General features: G+C 38.3%; 1 protein-coding gene across 2 annotated transcripts in view; it reads right to left on the minus strand.

Moving 5' to 3' along the window:
• itga11a (integrin, alpha 11a) overlaps positions 1–21,280 on the minus strand; it is a 61,909-nt gene that overhangs the window by 27,050 nt on the left and 13,579 nt on the right. The window contains exons 1-2 of one of the 2 annotated variants that reach the window (XM_044029514.1): positions 16,989–17,161; positions 9,106–9,220 (exon numbers count right to left, since the gene is read on the minus strand). In XM_044029514.1, coding sequence (XP_043885449.1) covers positions 9,106–9,220; positions 16,989–17,061 — 188 coding nt within the window. In that variant the 5' untranslated portion in view covers positions 17,062–17,161. Of the gene's footprint in view, positions 1–9,105; positions 9,221–16,988; positions 17,162–21,280 lie in introns of those variants that run through there. The other variant, XM_044029515.1, reaches the window with a different exon arrangement.

Consider the following 21,280-nt stretch of genomic DNA (forward strand, 5'->3'; position numbering starts at 1 on the left):
ACATTCACTTTTAAATGCCCAAACTTTAAATAACTTCTTTTAACCACTTACAGCAATGAGGTCAAGAATTAACTTATTCTTGAGTATTTCTTGTCATCATGTGGTCTATCATCTTTATTTGTGAATTTCTTGTGGTGCAGCTGCGCACGTTATGCATGTCTAATTCTGGGGATATGCACAGAATCATACCAGTTACGACTTGACATGTTACAGCAGCAACTGAGTACAAGAGGAAATGATGTTCAAACAGTCCGTCATGTCACATCAAAGAATGACTCATATGAAATTAAGCTTCAGTGTTATTGCTCTTGAAGCCAGTATTGAAAGTCTCACAGACTCTGGAAGTCATTTTCACCACAGTGGCTCCAACAGAGTACATACTTCCACAGCTATTAATATCATGATTATTACTTCAGTTACTGCTATCCTTTGGCGAGAGCACACACTGTAAAATGGGTTCAGGTCAGGATAAAGCTACTTGGATGTAAAAGGAACCATTGTTGCATGTGATTTGGATGCCTTCCACAGGACGTCCTCAATTTCACCAGAAGCTGTTCAAACAATAAGAGTTCCACAGTTGATTAAGGTCAAGTCAGAACCTTGGTGCATCATCACTGCAGGAATGCTAATGACACTGAAAGAAAAAAAACATGACCCAAAGTGAATGTGAGGACATTTTCTACCATAGTTACCAGGAGTACAGGATTCTGGGGTTTGAGGACGCAGCATTGCCAAGTCCAGGCTGTCATTAATGTGGTAATGTTTTCCATATTTGGAAGATGTATATACACTGTGAAACCCAAACATGAGTGTGGTACTCCAATGCCACACTTGCTCATCACATTGTGTTTGTCTGCATTAGCCAGATATGTGTCCTTTTACTAATGCTGCCCTCTAAATTAAGGGAATCAGTAGACACATCATTATTTTCCATTAGTTAATTATTTGAGGGCATTGTGCAGACAGTAAGAAGGAGATATGCCCCCTAATTTTCCACAAATAATTTTGAACTTTCTCAGCTTTAATATATCTTTCAATAATTGAGGATTGCATTTTAGTCATGACGTGTTGAATGGTCTACATTTTACACTTTCTTACAGAGTTAAGAGATGGGATAAAATTTGTCCAGACATTTATGGTCCCCACAGGATAAATACTACTTTATCTCCAGACTGTTCCTCTTTGTATAGTCATCACTTATCCATTAAAATTAAACTTAAAACGTACAGCACGCTCCTTTAAAATTACTGCCTACAGGTTGCCATAGGATTATAACTTTGCTGTTCCCTGAATTTCAGGTCCAAATTTAAATGTTTCCCTGCACTTTGATTTATGACCAAATACAATAGTACAATAATAGCCATGTCTGCAAAACAACCGTCACCCTTTAGTGCCAATTTAGTCTGAGAATGCCAAAATAAGATGGAAGGAATGGTAACCTTTTGGTAAATGGTAGATTATGTTCCATTACAACTAAACTTCATTCTTGATGACATATCTTAGGGATGATATTTTCAGAACCAACATGTAATTGCTTATTTACATGTCTACAGTTGGTACTGTTTTAACCACAGTTTGAACAGAGCACATTCTCAGAATATGTTAAATATCTACATGTATATGCTAGCCTTACATTTTTTACTTCCATGTCTTGACAATGCTGTGTGTAACCTGTGGTTAATTTTGGGCACAACAATAACACCTGATCAGGGCTACAACAAGGTTATGCTATTTCCTCATAGCATTTCAACACTTTCTCCATAGAAACATACTGAAATGTCATCATAGCTCCACAACAACACACAACAAATCTTCCAACACTTGTTGATATACTGGTCTCTGACTGTGGTCTGTTGCTTAGCGGAGGTCTCACTTTGTCACACGCCACCACCCCTCATGAGACTGTTGCATTGAATAGTTAGCTATTGGTGATATATCAAAAACAAATGTAATCCGTGAGAAAATATGTTGCTTATGAAATTCAATTATGAGTGCAGTTGAGTACATACATTTCTGGAGACTGGGATTTAGCCCGTTTGCAGCTCTGCAAATGCGCTAAAGGCTGTTTAGGACTAGTGGTGAAAGACTTCCCAGACTCTCTGTAGTTCTTTGTGGTGTGCAACTCATAACTGAGGTGAAGAGTAAAGGTCAGGTCTCCACTGAGGAGACCTGGTTCAACTGTAGAAAAATAAACAGTGGAAATAGAAAGTGGGACAAGTGTGTGGAGGTCCGTGTATCCCATCAAGTTTAAAGAGACAAACTATTTGCCAAGTGGAAGTAACGTGGCCTTTCCTGAGCTCCCCAGCGTGTCTGCTTTGCTCTGGCAGAGTGTTTAGAGAACCATACGGTTATGCAGAGACGTGAGGAAATGACAAGTTGTTGATGACATTTCCTCAACAGTCATGGATAGAAACTGTCAGCAAACCAGATGAAGATGTTTCAACATCTTGAAACAAGAGTATTGTCAAAATATTTATTTTATTTTATTTATTTTTCTTAATTGTGGTGTTTAAACCACAGAATTGGCTCAGATTGGCACAGAAGCTTGCAGGCAACATTAGTAATTATTACGACTGAAATGATTAAAGGCTCATTTGAGATGAAATTATATTCAGGGAACATGGAGGTTTGAAGGTGAAAAAGGAACAAAGACTATTGCAATGTGTCTGCATAACCGTTCGGTGCAGACATAATGGGGAGCTCACGGAAGGCATGCAGACTTTAACATTTCTGTATAAAACAAGAATTGATCTCCTGCCAAATACAACCAGAGAGAGTCACTGTCAGCTCAGGGGAAACAAAATATTTGAAAAAGCAGCATTTAGAACAAACATCAAGAAAAAATCAATCAAGGGTGTGGAACAGCTGCATCAGTATTTGAACTCAACAAAACATTTAAAATTCTGACTATTAATACATATATGAAGATAGAGTAATAATTTAGATAAAATAAAACAATAAAAGACATGTATCCAGAGATACATGTATTTTATTGTTTTGATTATGATGGGTTTTGTTTTATAAATCAGATGCTGCCATTAGTACCTACAGGCAAAATAAGCTTGAGCTTCAGTCTACAAGAATATGTGTTTGATCTGTGTCAACACAAATGTACTTGCATTTATTTGAGAATACCTGTGACTGATTTAAACTAACCAACTAGTAGCCTTTTTTATGTGTACCAGAATTCAGCTTTTTTTCTAATTGGCTAATCTAAGTGTGTGTCCCACAGTCAACTCCATGACCCCAGTTTTTCCTGTGTGCTTATAGTTTTTTTCCTGTTGTGCTTGTGTCTCCTGTCTTCTATCTAATCCTCTCTGTATACGAGCAAATTTCCCACAGATTCCAATGAGTGTCCCAGGCCATCAGATAAACCCAAAAACCCAAACAATCAGCAAAAATGCCTCCATGAAGAGGTGCTGACACTTGGCGAGCACATGTCCTGCTGTAGAGCTGTGGTCTATCACTTCAAAGATGGATTTTGTTTTTCATTCACTTCAAACATCAAAGAACAGATTCATGTGGGAAATATTGTCCTCATCACTGCTTTGTGTGCAGAAAAAGTTTTTCTGATCACATACTAGTGATCACACCAGTGTTTAAACACTAATAAATAGAGTCTGCTACATCTTAGATCATGTGTTCGACATTGTTTTTTTAAAATGATCCTGAACAGGAACATCACTGATTTAGTTTTAGTGCTGACCTTTTTTTTTTAATTGTAAATAACTACTTGTATTGTAGTAAGTAAACTATACAACTATCATTTTGATAGTGTTTTCCCCATTTGCCTCAGACACTGAAGCATTCCTTAGTCCAGCTGAGATCTGTCCGATTTTACATTAAACACACACTCCCGCAGACTCACACAAATATACAGACAGTCTTCCTTGAGTGTGTGCATGCAGCTGTGTGTTCACATGCCCACTAAAGTTAGCTGTATGAGTAAGCAGACATTTGAGTCATCATAACCAAAACGTCTGTAGATTCACACTTGGATGAGAGTTGAAATGCCTTCAAGAAAAACTTGAAGTCCAGTCGCTACAGAGTCGATGTGTTTTGCATAACCCAAACGTAATACAAGTGAAAGATTCAGCATGACTGATCACATTAAGTTTGGCTAGACAGCAAATAGTAGTGTTGCAATATTGAAACATATCTTTATAGACATTTTAACCTATGTATGAAGAAGACCAGACTAACAAAACGTTTTCTTTTCTTAATTAGAAGATTGTGCTCACGGAAGGCATGCAGACTTTAACATTTCTGTATAAAACAAGAATTGATCTCCTGCCAAATACAACCAGAGAGAGTCACTGTCAGCTCAGGGGAAACAAAATATTTGAAAAAGCAGCATTTAGAACAAACATCAAGAAAAAATCAATCAAGGGTGTGGAACAGCTGCATCAGTATTTGAACTCAACAAAACATTTAAAATTCTGACTATTAATACATATATGAAGATAGAGTAATAATTTAGATAAAATAAAACAATAAAAGACATGTATCCAGAGATACATGTATTTTATTGTTTTGATTATGATGGGTTTTGTTTTATAAATCAGATGCTGCCATTAGTACCTACAGGCAAAATAAGCTTGAGCTTCAGTCTACAAGAATATGTGTTTGATCTGTGTCAACACAAATGTACTTGCATTTATTTGAGAATACCTGTGACTGATTTAAACTAACCAACTAGTAGCCTTTTTTATGTGTACCAGAATTCAGCTTTTTTTCTAATTGGCTAATCTAAGTGTGTGTCCCACAGTCAACTCCATGACCCCAGTTTTTCCTGTGTGCTTATAGTTTTTTTCCTGTTGTGCTTGTGTCTCCTGTCTTCTATCTAATCCTCTCTGTATACGAGCAAATTTCCCACAGATTCCAATGAGTGTCCCAGGCCATCAGATAAACCCAAAAACCCAAACAATCAGCAAAAATGCCTCCATGAAGAGGTGCTGACACTTGGCGAGCACATGTCCTGCTGTAGAGCTGTGGTCTATCACTTCAAAGATGGATTTTGTTTTTCATTCACTTCAAACATCAAAGAACAGATTCATGTGGGAAATATTGTCCTCATCACTGCTTTGTGTGCAGAAAAAGTTTTTCTGATCACATACTAGTGATCACACCAGTGTTTAAACACTAATAAATAGAGTCTGCTACATCTTAGATCATGTGTTCGACATTGTTTTTTTAAAATGATCCTGAACAGGAACATCACTGATTTAGTTTTAGTGCTGACCTTTTTTTTTTAATTGTAAATAACTACTTGTATTGTAGTAAGTAAACTATACAACTATCATTTTGATAGTGTTTTCCCCATTTGCCTCAGACACTGAAGCATTCCTTAGTCCAGCTGAGATCTGTCCGATTTTACATTAAACACACACTCCCGCAGACTCACACAAATATACAGACAGTCTTCCTTGAGTGTGTGCATGCAGCTGTGTGTTCACATGCCCACTAAAGTTAGCTGTATGAGTAAGCAGACATTTGAGTCATCATAACCAAAACGTCTGTAGATTCACACTTGGATGAGAGTTGAAATGCCTTCAAGAAAAACTTGAAGTCCAGTCGCTACAGAGTCGATGTGTTTTGCATAACCCAAACGTAATACAAGTGAAAGATTCAGCATGACTGATCACATTAAGTTTGGCTAGACAGCAAATAGTAGTGTTGCAATATTGAAACATATCTTTATAGACATTTTAACCTATGTATGAAGAAGACCAGACTAACAAAACGTTTTCTTTTCTTAATTAGAAGATTGTGCTTAGGGCGAAAGACGTGGTACACCCTCGTCAGTCCATCACAGGGCCACATAGAAACAACCATCCACTCTCACACCTAGAGTCAATTTAGAGTGTTCAATTTGACAGATTTTGGACTGTGGGAGGAAGCCGGAGAACCCAGAAAAACCCCACATGCATACAGGGTGAACATGCAGAAAGGCCCTTATTCCGACCAGGTCGCAAACCTGGGTCTTCTTGCTGCAAAGGCAAGTGCGCTAACCACTACACCAAATGTGTGTCCCTCTTGTAAAGACACACTTAGACAAAATGGAAAAATGCTTAAAAAATGCCAACATTTTTGGTTCCAGCTCCAGTCGGTAGTGTGCTGCACTATTCTTCTGCTGCAAACATTTTCACCTCATGCTCAGACATTGACCTCAGTGATGGCAACACCTCAGGTGACCTGTATTCCACACATGTCAGTCTCATCAGACATTTTCAGTCATGGTAGACAAGATTGGCTGACTGTTGCTTAAAGAAGCTGGATTTTACAGTGTAACATGACCAGAGTCGCTATTGTGTGGGTTCAGGTGAAAAAGCCAGACTCGGACATGAGAGACCTGGCAGCCCCTGATAGTTTACCACTTTATCCTTCATGCTGTCATCTCCCATATGGTTATTTTACAATGTACAAACTACAAAAAGGTTAACAAAGTGCAAGTCAGTTGACAGCTGACATCATTATCTTTAACCCTAAAACTAAGGCTTAAACCCTCTCCACACCAACTCTGGCATATTTTGTACTTTGGCATATTGGGACTGATCAATTTGAAAATTGGTAAAAACTAATTTGTCCATGCACAGACTTGTGAAGAGGTTCAATCAGAAAACATCTGTGTGGGTCAGCAGAGGCTTGAAACTTCAAATAACCCTTTATACAAATAAACCTTCTACAGTGTCATCATTTTCCGAAAACATATCACTTTAATAAGTTAAAAGCTCAAACTGGGCCAAAGGCATAAAGGAAAGTCCTCATCTATATACACAGACATGCACGCAACAGAGGACAATCAGTTCTTTTTTTTTCTTTTGTGCCTTTGAAGCTACTAACACATCTGTGCTTTTATTGGACAGCAGTGTATAGTTATTTCACTGCCAAATAAAATACTCTTATATGACTCTATATGAATAAAAACATTTAATGTCCACATACATACTCACAAACAGACTCATGTCTTGCTCAAGGGTGATGGAAGATGGGTAACTTGCCAGCAAAACAATAAAAAGTATCTGCATGGGACACTAAGAACAGAATGTTATTTCATGCATCGATGGGTTCTGTTATGTTCAAACAGCACTTGTTGTAAAACAGATTGTTGCTGTTAGCTGTATGTAGTACATAGTACTGTAGAGTGTTAGAGATGAAATCTATTCAACCAGGTGTTCGGAGATGAAAGAGGTGGCATTTTCCCAAGTCAGAGTTTTATTCTAAAGCTTTTATATTATGCCCAAAGAAAGATGATGTTCATGTTACATACAGCCAGCAACATTTACTTAAATGTATTTGCCTTTTTTCTGAATAACACTGCATTGTCCTGCTTTGAAACTTTAGCTCAACTTTTTGGCCAAACAACCTAAGTTTGTTTGTGCAAGAATATGACAGCTGCAGTGCATTTTTAAGAATACGGTCTAATGCAGCTGCGACTGTATGTGTGAATAGGAAAACATCTAATAACTTTAACTGTATGGATTTAAAAAAAAAAAAAAGTTGATTATTAGAAGAACACACAGGCAACAGTGTACGGCTTGGGAGAGTGAATTGTCTTTTAAATGTTTGATTCTTTGCTCTGCTAGTATAAATGCTGATGTGTTCCTGGGTACACTTAATCCAAGATGCTGTGCTGGCAGCATGTGAATGGGTATGAAAGATGTATGATACAAAAATTGTGCGCTATGAATGTGTAAGTGAACGGGTGTGAATGAACTGCAGATTAAATGTGGATTGAGTGGTTGTCAAGACTAGAAAAGCACAGTAAATACAGACCACTTACCATTCACAAGATATGAGCTGTGGCCCAATGTCAATGTCATATGTACAAAGATTTTTTTAACATCTGGAGAAACAGCTAATGTCATCATTTTCTATAGAGCCAGAAAATATAGATTATGAGATTACAGATTATAGAACGAAACAGAGCTAATGATTTAAACACACACGTCACACAGAAGCACAGCTGGATCATTGCATGGTCTTAGTACTGTGCTTGCAACCAGACATTGTGGAGCTGCCAGACTCTGTTTTCGGTCAAATAACAGTGTGTGTCAGGAGCCAGCTTCTGCTATGAGGTAATATGATGAATGGGAGGTATCCATGACTGTGCAGGGCTGCAGTTCATTTTGCAAGCACACATTAATTGGAGAAAACTCTCTAAACCAAGGGTACAATAGATCACTTTTTTTTTCTGGGATGAATGGAAACGTTCTATTGTTTTGCTGCCAAGAGAGACAGTTCCTCAGCTCTTCACCTTACTCACTCACCCAGATCAATTGTGGCGTTTAAAGCCACAAAAATGTTAATCCAGCTGTTTTTCCAGTTGCTGAAAAACGAAGAAAAATATTGGCACTAGGGCTAATGGAAATTTTAATCAAATTAAAGTTTAGTAATCATTTGCCATCACATAAAAAAATGTCCAACTTAATTTAAACCATGATGGATGGTGGTGACGCTAACCTAATTAATAAACATGGCTTGACTTAAAAGACATAACTTTTGTTTTCCAAGATACACTACGTCAATACTTTTCCCAGTTTTTTTGTCAGAGTAGTTTGTTAAATACAACAACAACAATAATACTACTACTACTAATAATAATAATGATAATAAAGCTTGGGGGCCATCACCATGGCTGTTGATGGATTAATCATTTGTTCATTTATAGCGTTCCTGCAGTCATGTGGAATCAAATCAAACCCAGAAACCTAAAACTATACAAACAAATATTGGAACAAACTGTGATATCACCACTGGTGCACTGTGAGGACAGATCAAGAAGTGTGAGAATAATTTCTATTCAAAGATTGCACAGTGCTCATCTGCTAAATCAGTAAAAATAAAAAAGAAATTAACTATTTAATCTCTTGATTCTGTACTAGTATATATCAAAGTACACTGACACACTACACTATATAGATTTATTTTACCTGTACTGTGAAAAGATCGAATGGACAGACAAATGGACAAATGGAAAAACTAACTAATAAAATAATCAGGAAATTTCAAATCACATTACTGTTGTACATTACAGTTGAAACTACAATATCCAGCTACAATAATTTGCATTGCAGTAGTGTGAAAATCCAATAAATATTTTACCACTTTTCTCCTCCTGCAGCCACATGTTGTTGAACAGTGTATCCAAACTGGGCTTGTTTAGGGCCTTTGATGATCCTGTGTTTCTTCGTGTCAATATTGAAACAGTCACTAGATCCTGGAAAGAAGAGAAAAAAAACATGTTTAATAACCACTGTCACAACCAATATCCCTGAGTTCAGTACTTCTGTAGTATTGGTTCAATCTGTAAAAGATATACAAGCTGGTATGTAATTTGTACAGAAACGAACACACACATTACATTGACAGTGGTTAGATATAAGCATCAGACCTAAATGCATCAACGAGCTCTACCTGTCATGTGTCAATTTGACAAAGACCCCCGCTCCCCTAAAGAAATCAGAAATGTATTGTGTAAGCAGAGCAGCTGCATCGTCCATCGCATTAGACCAACAGACATTACAAATGCTGAGAGATTTTGCTTGAGCAGCATAGCATTTAAGTGAGTAGTTTAGCATGACTCATCACAACATAAACAAATATGTAAACCAAACACATCTGTTCTTTACAGTTCAGTGAGGGACCTAAAGGAAGTTATGTCTATATGAAGTAATCACAAAAACAACATTAATCTTCTTCTTTCGGCTTATCCCTTTATCACAGATCACCTGCCTCTATCTTGGCTTTGTGTCTTTTTCTGTTACACCAGCTGTCCTCATGTCCTCCTTAAAAACATCCATCAACCTTCTCCATGGTCTTCTTTTTACTTTATCTCCAAACCTTGCAACTACCATCTTGTAGACCTTCCCTTTCCCTTGTGCTGCTATACTTTTGTCACACATCACCCCTGGCACTTGTCTCCACCCACTCCTCCCTGCCTGCACTGTGCACTATTGCTTTGGACGGTTGACCTCAGGGATTTAAACTCATTCACTTTCGTTACCTGCTTTTTCGCTGTACCACGTCTCAGTCATTCACAGACAGGTTTTCTGTGCTGCTAACCTTCATTTCACTCCATGATCTGTTCCCCCTGTCCCCTACTCTCACATTATCATCTGCAAACAACATAATGCACAGAGACTCCTGTCTAACCTCACCTGTCAACCTGTCCATCACCATTGCAAACAAGCAGGGGCTCAGAGCTGATCCATGATGTAATCTCACCATTACCTTGAACCCATCTGTCATTCCAACTGCACACTCCAACACTGCCTCACTGTCCTCATACATGTCCATCACCCTCACACCTTCTTTTCCATTCCTCAGACATTTTCACATTCTCGCTGAGACTGTGTTAAACAATCTGGACCAACTACCTTCCCACTATCCATCCTCTTCATAGTTGCCCTCACATCCTCCTTACTAATCCTCTGCTCCTCCTGAGGCATTATCTTCCCGCCATCTATCTGCTCTCTCTCTCATTTCCTAATTCATCAGCTCCTCAACTCCGTTAACTTGTTAACATTAAAATCTCTGTTCTTAATCACTCTTACCTGATGCAAATCCTTTCCAACTCAGTCGCTCAGTCTAGCCAATTAATACAAGTCCTTAACTCCTTCCTTAGCATCCAGCCTCTCAAACACCTCACTAGAAGCCTTTTCCTTTGCCACCTCTCACTTTTCCGGAAGCCTAGACTCCCAGTACTCCTCTCTACTTCCTTCATCTCCCTCTTTTTCTTTCCCATCCTCTTCCTTTGGATACTTTCCTGTACTTCCTTGTTCCAAAGTTTCCCATTTTCTTTCCTCTGTCCAGAAGACACACCAAACACCAATCCACAGCCATCTGTCCTTCCACATTCCTCTACTTAATTCTGTACCTACCAACACCTCCTCATCACCTCTGTTCCTTTCACCAACATACCCATTGAAGTTTGCTCTAATCACCATTCTCTCTCCCAAAGCAACACTCTCTACCACTTTATCCAATTTACTCCAAACCAAACTCCCTCCAATTTCTCTTCTAACTGACAACCAACTTGACAATATTCCACAGCATACCTTTAATTTGTAGCTTCAAACTCATGATTCTGTCTGACATCATCACCTCGAGAATGCGCTTCACAAACTCTACCTTCAAGATTACCCCCACCCTTTTTGCTTTTTATCCAAACCATGGTAGAGCAGTTTGATTTAACCTCTGATGCTCGGGGCCTTGCTTCCTTGAAGCCTTGGGGCCTTATTGCCACAAAGTTTCCTATTATTTGGCTTTAAAATTTCCACAAAACAGGAGGACTGTGTGAGGATACAGAGGTGATGGGATTTTCCTTTGGGCTGAGGAGAAGAGGAAAAATGTAATCGTCTACCATGCTCCTCTTCTCAATTTCATCTCTCCATTCATCCATCTTCTACTTAATCTCCTGCTAATCTCTGTTTCCAGCAATTGCCCGATCAAGTATGAGTGTGGTATGTCTGTTGATGGGCTCCACTCCACTGATACTGTGGTAACTGAATTTTCAGTGATCAAGTCGATCTCTGGATTTGAGTTTAACGATCATTTAAATCCCAAAACATACTTTGGATTAGAATCACATTTCAGATAATAAAAGCACAAAGAAAAAGAAAGTATGAATGAAAGTGAAGTATACGTAATATTGAATAAGAGACAGTAGTTTGTTTTGTAGGCATTTAAGACTACTGCCTAAAACTCAAGTCTTTACAAAGGAATTAGCTCTTGCCCACACACTGATAGACTTATTTAATCCCTCAAACTAAATGCCCTCACTACTCTAATGTCATGTCATGCCAAGTGACCCTATTTGCGCCGCAGGGGGAGATCAGTTAAATAAATACAAGGTGAAGAGATGCCCAACGAGGTTGGAAAGTCATGATTTCCAGTGGTACAGTGGCCCAGTGGACATCAATGAAAAGTAAGAAAGTGTGCAATATGTCAGCAAGGTGTCTACAAACAAAATGTATACATTTTATACAGTATAACTGATTTGACTGACTTTGTAAAATCCTGTCAATAGCATTTCTCCTCCCTGAGCCACTGTAACAGTGTACAAGTGTGTTTGTAAGAGAAACTGAATGAGGAAACAGGTGAATTTAATACACTGTGTATTAGTCAATATTATTAAAATGTTGGCACAAAATTACAGCTGAAGGGCAGATGTTATGTTAATGATTCTGCAGAACCAGGTGAGATGTGTTTTGCTTCATTGTCTTGGTTTAGTTGTACCCAGGTCAGTATATTTGAGTTTTTGGTGAGTGAATTGTGATTTACATCATCAACAGGTCAAAGGAAACAGATCACTAAAGTTTCACATGCTATGTCAACAGGCACGTACGTGTACACACACACACACACACTGTAACTACAGCTCTGACTTGACAGATAAATATTTGTCTGTTTGGTGGCAGCTGTTTGTGTTGAGAGGTAACATTCTGACCAGTGTGTGTTAGAAAAATGGATATTCAGCAGAAGTAAAACTGGCTGCTCTCCTGTAATAGTGACTGTTTAGGAGGTTAATAATCTGTCAACACAAACAGCAAAGTACACATCTGCATATCTACTGTGTGAATGAAGTTAGTGACTCATTCAGCATTATTGTTAAGTGTTCATCACACCTTGGTTGGCACAACTATAGGTCATTTGTTCTGTTTCATGAACATCACCATCAAAATAAATAGCCCTCTCGGCCACACAGACTCTCCATGTAAATATTGACACATGCTCCACATTGCTCATGTGGTCGCCCATCCTGCCACCAAACATATTTAAATGTTTATTTATCTCGAAACATTTAAAGGAGTGACTAAAAGTCACAGTTAGGAACAGATGGTGTAAATAACATATAAATCAATGGGTATCTTTTTACAGTGTTGTGTGCAGTATAAATAATTTTACAAATGGAGGGTAATGACATGCATTATTCTGGTTTCATTCTCTCAATCAAATGGAGCATGTAAATGTTCTGCAACAGCAGCATTTTAATGCTAGAATGACTTTTTTTTTCCTAGATGTGATCACAGAAACACTGAAGTCTTTCCAAGAAATGATAAAGGTACAAGACAGGGGAAAGTGTCGGTGTTAAACCATGAGAATGGAGGTGATTCATTTTCCATGTCAAACTACTAATGTGGCAGGACAATTTAATATTCCTTTTAATATCAGCAGCTACAAATGCAACGTCAGATTATTGCAGTGTTTCCTGTGTACTTGCTTTCATGCCCAGACAAATAAACCTCAAGTCAGCAGCTGCCGGTGCGACCCACATTAGTCGGTGGCTGCCTTTGGCTCAACCCCAAGCTGCAGGAGCTCCACCACAAGCACACTGACATAAAGCAGCCATGTGGGATTATTGTGCAAACTGCTGGTTGGGACCATCAGGATGGGGCTTCTTTTGTAAGATGGTATTGTGTGACATTGATTAGAATATTAGAATAACACACTGATATTTTATCTTCTTTATTGGGCTTTGATCTATGTTTATGATAGATTCTGCTAAATGCATGTGCAGACACTCCGTTATGACAGCTTCTGGCTGATGTTATATGCCCAGTGGTTGTGTTTTTTAACAAATATGAGAACAGAGACCCCACAAGATATAAATTTCAGATGCAACACAATGCATGATTTTACCATGTGGTTTTTGTGTGGAAAGATACTTCACAGTGGGTAATGCAAGTTCAAATATTCTGGCACCATTTATTACTATTACCCGACGCCAGAGTCAATACTCAAAGAGCTACAGGGTATCTAAAACCAGATGTTCCTAATATGTAACTGCCAACTGGGCACTGGTTATCAATCATCAACAGCCTTTCCAGGAAGTCACACCAAGTTTCTATGGCGCTATGGCAAGATGTTCATCACCAATGTGAATTATTTTGAGATGGACCATTATTCAACAACCTATACATATTGATACTGTAAAACAAGACATATTTCATTTCTAACAATCAATTGTTAAAATAATTCATTTTATCACAAGTATCAAGATATCTAACAAAGTTAACAACAGCGATATGAGTAATATTCAAGTTATTATCCTTAACCTGGTCTTCTGACTCATGTTGTTTCTGTGCTTGTAATGCCAAACAAATGCTACCAACTAGCCTGAGCACTGTGCAGGTAAACAAAACAGAGTGTCGGAAGCAGAGTGATCATTAGACTTAATGGACATTTGCCCAGAGGCACTTCATTTTAAATTGAATGCAAATGTCGCTGCATGTTAGCAACTGCACAAGATAAAAATAATGACAGGAAAATGTTTCATTCAGCAAATTCCCACTTCATTACCTTCTTCCTGAGACATGTCTTGAGAGACTTCCAGCAACCTCCTCTTTGGTTAACACTGCAGATAAAGGTGACAGAGGTGGAAAGAAGTCCTCCACTACAGAGAGGAGGCTAATATCTTTGTTTTACCCATGCTGTGTTGTAGCTGCAGCGGTGCCACTGACTACTCTAAAGTCAGTTATTGTGGCAACAAGTCCTTTCTCCCTCACACTTGTTTAACCGAGGATAGGTAAATATTCACAACCTGAAAGCCACACAGTAGGAAGCCATAGGTAAAGTTGGCAATAATAAGGCAGATAGCTATAATGTGGCTTATTTAGTGATTTGCGGCATGCTATTATTACATTAGTGATAGAGAACATTACATTTCAGGTGCCACATCTTTTTGAGCCTGAATTATTACAGCAGCATCCGCAGCATCTGCAGGCTTATTCCCTTTTTGTACTCCAAACTCGCCACTGGAAATGTCCTTTCTGCCCTGAGCAACAAAGGATCCAGGGATTGTTCAGGGTGTCAGTAAACACCAAATTCAATGCACATAGAGTTCACTAAGCTTTAGCCTACTACACATATAGCCAAGCTTTAGCAGGTGCACTGGCTCAAAGCAACTGATAATGCAAGAGCAGGACAAGCTGGTTATAGGAATAGGCAATTCCTCATAAGACCAGACCATTTAAGACCAGACCATTTAAGTTAATCCTTTGTGATCTACTTGGTCAACAAAGACAACTCTCTCTATCAATGAAATCCACATTTGTGGATGATGGAACACAGACTGCCTGATGTAACTGTGTCAATGCACTTTAAAAGGGTTAAAGGTCACCTTTATTTATATAGCACATTTAAAACTAACCAACGTTGTACCAAAGTGCTTTACAGAACAGAGCTAAGATAACTAAAATTACAAAACAACAATATAATTACAATATAAAATGCACATCAATGCAATACAATGGACAAACTAAGTGGTCACAATAGGACCAATAGGACTATGGCTAAACAAGCCTCAAAAGCAAACAAGTGAGTCTTCAACTGTGATTTTTTTCTAACATGAACTGACCTACAGTAATGTCGTAGAGCTAAGCTGTTCCACAGCATCAGAGCAGCAACCGCAAAAAGCTCAGTCACCTTTTTACTTAAGCCTGGACATAGGGACATAAAAGTATTTCATTCGAAGACCTCTTTACTTTCGAACATTACTTTTAATGTTAACTATTTGGAAAAAAAAAAATAGACTTGACCATGACATTTATTGTCAGAACTCACAGAAAAGACACCAATAATACACAATTGTTTGTGCAAATGTCAGTTATTTTTTGGAATTGACAATTATCACTGACATAATATAGGTCTGCAGTTCACTTCTAAATCCATACATACATTGTAGTGGGAACTCTTATTGGCAACTAATAACATACTCAATCTTTTAAAATGAGTCTTGTCAAAGTTCACTTAAGACAAAACTTTAAAAGCACATGTTATGAGTACAAATCAGGTGAATGTAGAAAAAGGGACATTGCTTTATCAAGGAAAAAAATGTGGGTCTTAGTCAAGTCACTCCAGCTGTTTCTGTCCCATATAACAGGCTACATGAAATGCTTCTGTTCAAAGTTATCTGGATGGTATCATTGATCCAAGTGTTCTAGGATTTCACTCAAACAACACAAACAGCAGTCAAAAATGCAACTCCCTCTTAAGTGCCTGCCAAAACATCTCCCACCACAGCCAGAATCAAGTCTTCTCCCCACAGACTCCAGCTACAAGGTCAGTGTCTCCCTCACTGTGGCATCTGTCCAAACCTTAGTTGCAACAAATTCCAAAATCCAACTAAATATTTACAATAGAGATTTCCTCTCACCCACTCTATAGTTTTGTTCCATTTAGTAAACTAAATTGAAAATTAATGAACTACTTCATTTCTGGAGCCTTGTAGACCCTTCCTCTTCAGTACTACCTTAAAATGCTTGGAAGGAAAAAATGGCACAATACCATGTTCCTAATAAAGCGTTGGTGACATAATGATATAATGAGGAGAGGTCTTTAAATAATGGTGGGTTACACTCAACAGTTTCACAACTTAATCCCCCCCTTCATTCAGTCTTGATGTGTTACTGTTACAGAGATTTCACTTGTAATTGAACACAATTCTGGCTCAGCATCAATTACTCTGCAGTCACTGGAAACTTGTGGGAGAAAAGATAGCATTAACTTTCATTTAAGAGAACAAGTCTGCTCCCAGTGAGAGACAGAGCACCACAGTAGAGCTGAGGGAAGACAACACATCCCTCAAGTACAACCACTGAACTTTGCCTTCCTGCAGCTTATCATAACAATGTGTCAAGATGTCAGGTTAAGAGATGTCACTCACAGACATCAATTAACTTCAGATATTGATGTGTCTTCAAGTAAACATGTACTTAAACACATTCTTTAAAAGTCATTCTGTGGCACTTTTTAAAGGTTTTGGTGTCTTGCTATTTCTGCAAAACCAAAGCAAGAGTCAAAGTTTCCTGTCTGTATCTGGGCAAACTAACAATTAGGGTGCAATTACTGTACTGCGGAGATATTCAAAAAAAGAAAGAAAGACAATGATTCATAGATCAGCACAATGTACACGTGTAAAGATTTACATACATACGTACATACATACATACATACTAACAAGCATGCATTAACCTTTCACTCACCCAACTGCTGGCTACAGATCCAGAACAGGAGGATGCAGTAGTACTCCATATGTTTGCCGGTGCAAATATGCATGTGTGTGTGAGAGTGTGTGAGTGAGTGTGTGAGTGTGAATTGCTGGGAATGTGTATGTGGTGGGCTGAAGCGGAGAGACCCAGTGGCGGGCGCAGTTAAAGATCCCACTCTGATTGACTGAAAGACTAAGTTTAAGTGCTGCCTATATCCTGGAGAAGTAGGAGGGGACTGTAGAAGAAGAAGGAGGTCCACTCTTACACAGCAGCCCAGAATACTCATGTCTCTCTCACACTCAGTCAGCTCAGTTTGACTGGTTTGCTGCTCTCAGAAGGCTCATATTTGGTCATGTGGAACAAATTGAATTAACACAAATTTTGATTCATTTGCAAACTTGGTTGGTCACCTCAAACTATTTTATGAAATACAAGTGAAGTCAACACAAACGTTTGAGATTTTGTTAATTACAGCCCAGATGATAGGATGTAATCTCTTCATTGAGAAGTGACTATTGAACTAAGTCATTAAGAGACAGACAGATCCAAAAACATACATCACATTACTAAAGTCACCATGTTTCCAGAAAGATACTGTATCTGAAAATGTTTCACGATAAATGTACATATCTAGAAAGAGAGTCACAGTAGCACTAACAATCATTTTCTAATAACAGACCTAAAACATCTTCTGTCAGACTGTAGCTATGCACCACAAATGCTATCATCATGGCACAGCCACAAACTAACCAGAGTATTAACAGTGGAAGGCAAATGTGGGGTTTGCATGTTACCTCATACCATTGGAGTTGAACCATCCAGTCCCAACTACATGATGTATAATGATCCCACTTACGTAATAAGACAGAGTTTGTGTACTTTCCTGAAATCCATTTGTGGTCACCTGGTACATCTCCAGTTTACCACTTAACCACTGTACCGCACTGAAAACAAAGTCTTCACTTTACTTCACTGGTGAGGTTTGATGAATGATTTTTATACTGGCAGTAAATGTGGACTGCGTTGAAATGCAACACCTGTGTGTACATAATAGGAAAATGCAGAGAAGCGACCAGCCATATTGTATTTTCAATAAAAGCTGTGGATAGTGTTTTATTTAGTACAATTTTATTTGATAAATCAGATTGTTTTTTTTGTACTGATTAACACCAGAGATATAATTAAAAAAATATTAACTTGGCTAATTTACTTTCTTTTATATGTATTTGTGCTATATTGGTTTGCATTTATTTAAGATTATGTTATTCAGTTTATGTAACTATTCTATGTTGTTTACCTGTTGCTTGAATTGAAGATTCAAGATATTTATTCACTCTTCTGTTCTTATTTGTTTCATCTTTCTGGTTCAGTATGGCACGATTTGTGCTGTGGTTTTTTTGTATTTTGATGCTGTTATCATACTTTTATGTTATGTATGTATGCTTCTTGATGCCAGCTGCAGAGCAACTTTCCTTTGGCATAATAATAAGATTAATAATGAAGTTGAAGTACTGGTATGATCCGTTTCATTGATATGTTTTGTAAAGTATGCAGGACTTCAAACTTAATGAACTGTATGAATTAAATATTTATACAAACAGTTAATTTATTGACAGCTTGACGAAAGTACCTGGTTGATCTCAGGGCCTTGAATGAATGAATCGTGAAACACATATTTACTGGTGATTTGCTACTATATGGGTACATGGGTAAAGTGGCTGACGTTCACAAATTAACTACAAAGTAATTACATTATTACAGTACAATGACAGCAACAGAAAACTGCAGATTTACTGAAAAATATAGTGAGACTCAGACAGAAATTAAGGGATGAGCTGTAGGGTGGAGGAATATGTAGCCTTAAAAAATAGGTTTATCTTTCCTCATGTTCCATATATAAAGAGGGTCTATTAGCTCATGTGAGACTGAAATCACAGAGGCTGGTCACATATTCAGACCTGTTCTACATCCTGTGAAAAGCTGTCTATGGTCAAACTGTCAAATATACATCCTTGGCTCTAGTGGACGCTTCCTCTTATTTGCAGCCATTCAGTCTCTTTTTCTTTGCAGAAAAATCCAGTCAGTGTTTGTGCTTAAAAAACTACATGTAACCAGTACTGTGATAAAATCCAAGACGCTTGGATTTATTCAGGCTGCTTAAACATTTTATTTTCTCATCACCTCTCATCAGTAAACTGCTTGCCCTTCTGTTTCAGGAAATTCCACCCAATGCCCTCTGCCAGGGCCTGAAAATATCCACATACAGCACAGCTGATGAAAATATCAGTGGGTACATTCTTGAATTGAGTTACTGCATTTAGTGAAGGATGGCACATGGAATTCCATGGTGGATAAAGTACAAATGTTTGCAACAAACTCTCTTGTGCTCATCCCTCCTTTTTCCAAGTGTGGCGGGCAATTTCGGTGACCTTTGCATGCCAGAAAGGATGTAAACACTCTGTCTTAACTGTCTCCACTCTCCAAATCTCTCTGCCATTTCCTCCTCATTCTTCACTGGTTTACATATACAGTTAATATGGTCGCAGTTGTTCCTAATCTTTGTGAGAAACACACATCCATTCGGGGCTGCTGTAGGATCATGGTGGCACAAGGTGGCATACTCCATAAAGCAAGGTCCTTCCCTAAAGTATGTATAAAAAGCTTATTACTAAGACTCCAAAAACCATATGATTTTCATTTTAAAAGTATTCTACACTTAAGAAAACAATGCTTAAGCATATTCAATATCTGTCAACCCCCACTTAATGTTAGACACTGGAACCTTTAACAACAAAAAACATTAACATGACACTGGCATTATGTTGTGCATCCTGCTGACATGATATCACTCTAAAGCAAAAGTGGGTCTACATGGTACACAAGGTTACATCATGAGCAAACAGTGATTTCCTCAAGCACGATAATAGAACTTAAAAAAAGAAATTAAAAGCCAACATTTCTTGCCCATCAAACTCCATCTGCATGAAACGTTCCCAAATTGCAGGGGAAATCAAGACATATGGGTTTGGCAGTCACCATAGCATGCAAATTCTCCATAAACATGAAGTTTCTGAACAATAATTGTTTCATCCAGTATTGTGGGCACATACTCACAGCTTAAGAATCTCCCGCTGTCAGCTTGTAAGATGATAGATCAGAGAGGAACCTACCATTAAGATTAAGGTCTGGTGCTCTGAATGAAGGCAGTGTGCCAGGCCAGTTAAGGAGTTAGTCTCATCTTGTTGATGTTGTGATACCAGTGCTTTTCTGTTAACGAAAATTTGCGTGTAGATATTTAGCTCACTGTTGAAAACGGGGCAAAGTCCCAGAGGGAGACTAAACGGTGTGTGAAGAATTAGGTTTTGAAATTCTAATCTCTTTCCCTCCACCAGACCATATAAGCCAACAGAGGCCCACTGTGAAGCACAGCCTGAAATCAATACTAAACAGGAGCTGCACATACATCACCTTTCAGGGCCTTCACCATTAAACACCGAACCACAACTGCAAGCAATTACCTCAATCACCCCAAGATTATCTGTTTGTGTGCGATATAAGGCCGTCTCTTAGGCTACAACAGCAGCATTGGCTACAGGACAAGTCTTCTGGGATCAGAAGTAGAGAAGCAAATAGCTAACCCCCACCAGAGTCCAGACTGGGTGCATGCCTCATGTTGAGACCTACCATCAACCACCATCATCATAATGTTGTCAAGTCAGAGACCTCCGAGCCTGCCTGGTCTCTGGGGCTTTTATTCAACTGCTTCTTCATTTACGCATTAGTTCAACAGCCAAAGTATGATTCATACTGTATGATGCAGGTTTTTAAAATGACATTTAAATCTGACTATTTTCTCCATTAGGTTTTATTAGGTTGTTCCGCTGTTTTTTCAACATAGTGGTAAGAACATGCAGCACTACTCTATTTTATCCAAGGATAGATAAATATAATCACACTTTCTCTTAGACACAAATTCAAACGTTGATGTCAAAACAGGCACAGAGGGCCTTCAGTTTTGTTGTGAATTGAGAAAAACATTTCTCAGAATTCTGGTCCTTTTTCATATCATTCTCCGTCTCAGAGGTTTAAAGTACATGAGATCTAAAGCAAGGGAGTGTTTCTCTTAAATCGGTGAACCCAGTGGGAAGTTACAGAACCTCACATCTGGTTGTGAGCATCCACTGAGTTCATAGGAAGTCTTCATGTCCATTGTATTGTATCATCTCCAGTTCTCTGTTAATGTCTGATATAGTCTAATTCTTGGAAACCACTTTTCAAACACTGAA

Source organism: Solea senegalensis, linkage group LG7, assembly GCF_019176455.1.
Source record: "Solea senegalensis isolate Sse05_10M linkage group LG7, IFAPA_SoseM_1, whole genome shotgun sequence".
NCBI lineage: Eukaryota > Metazoa > Chordata > Actinopteri > Pleuronectiformes > Soleidae > Solea > Solea senegalensis.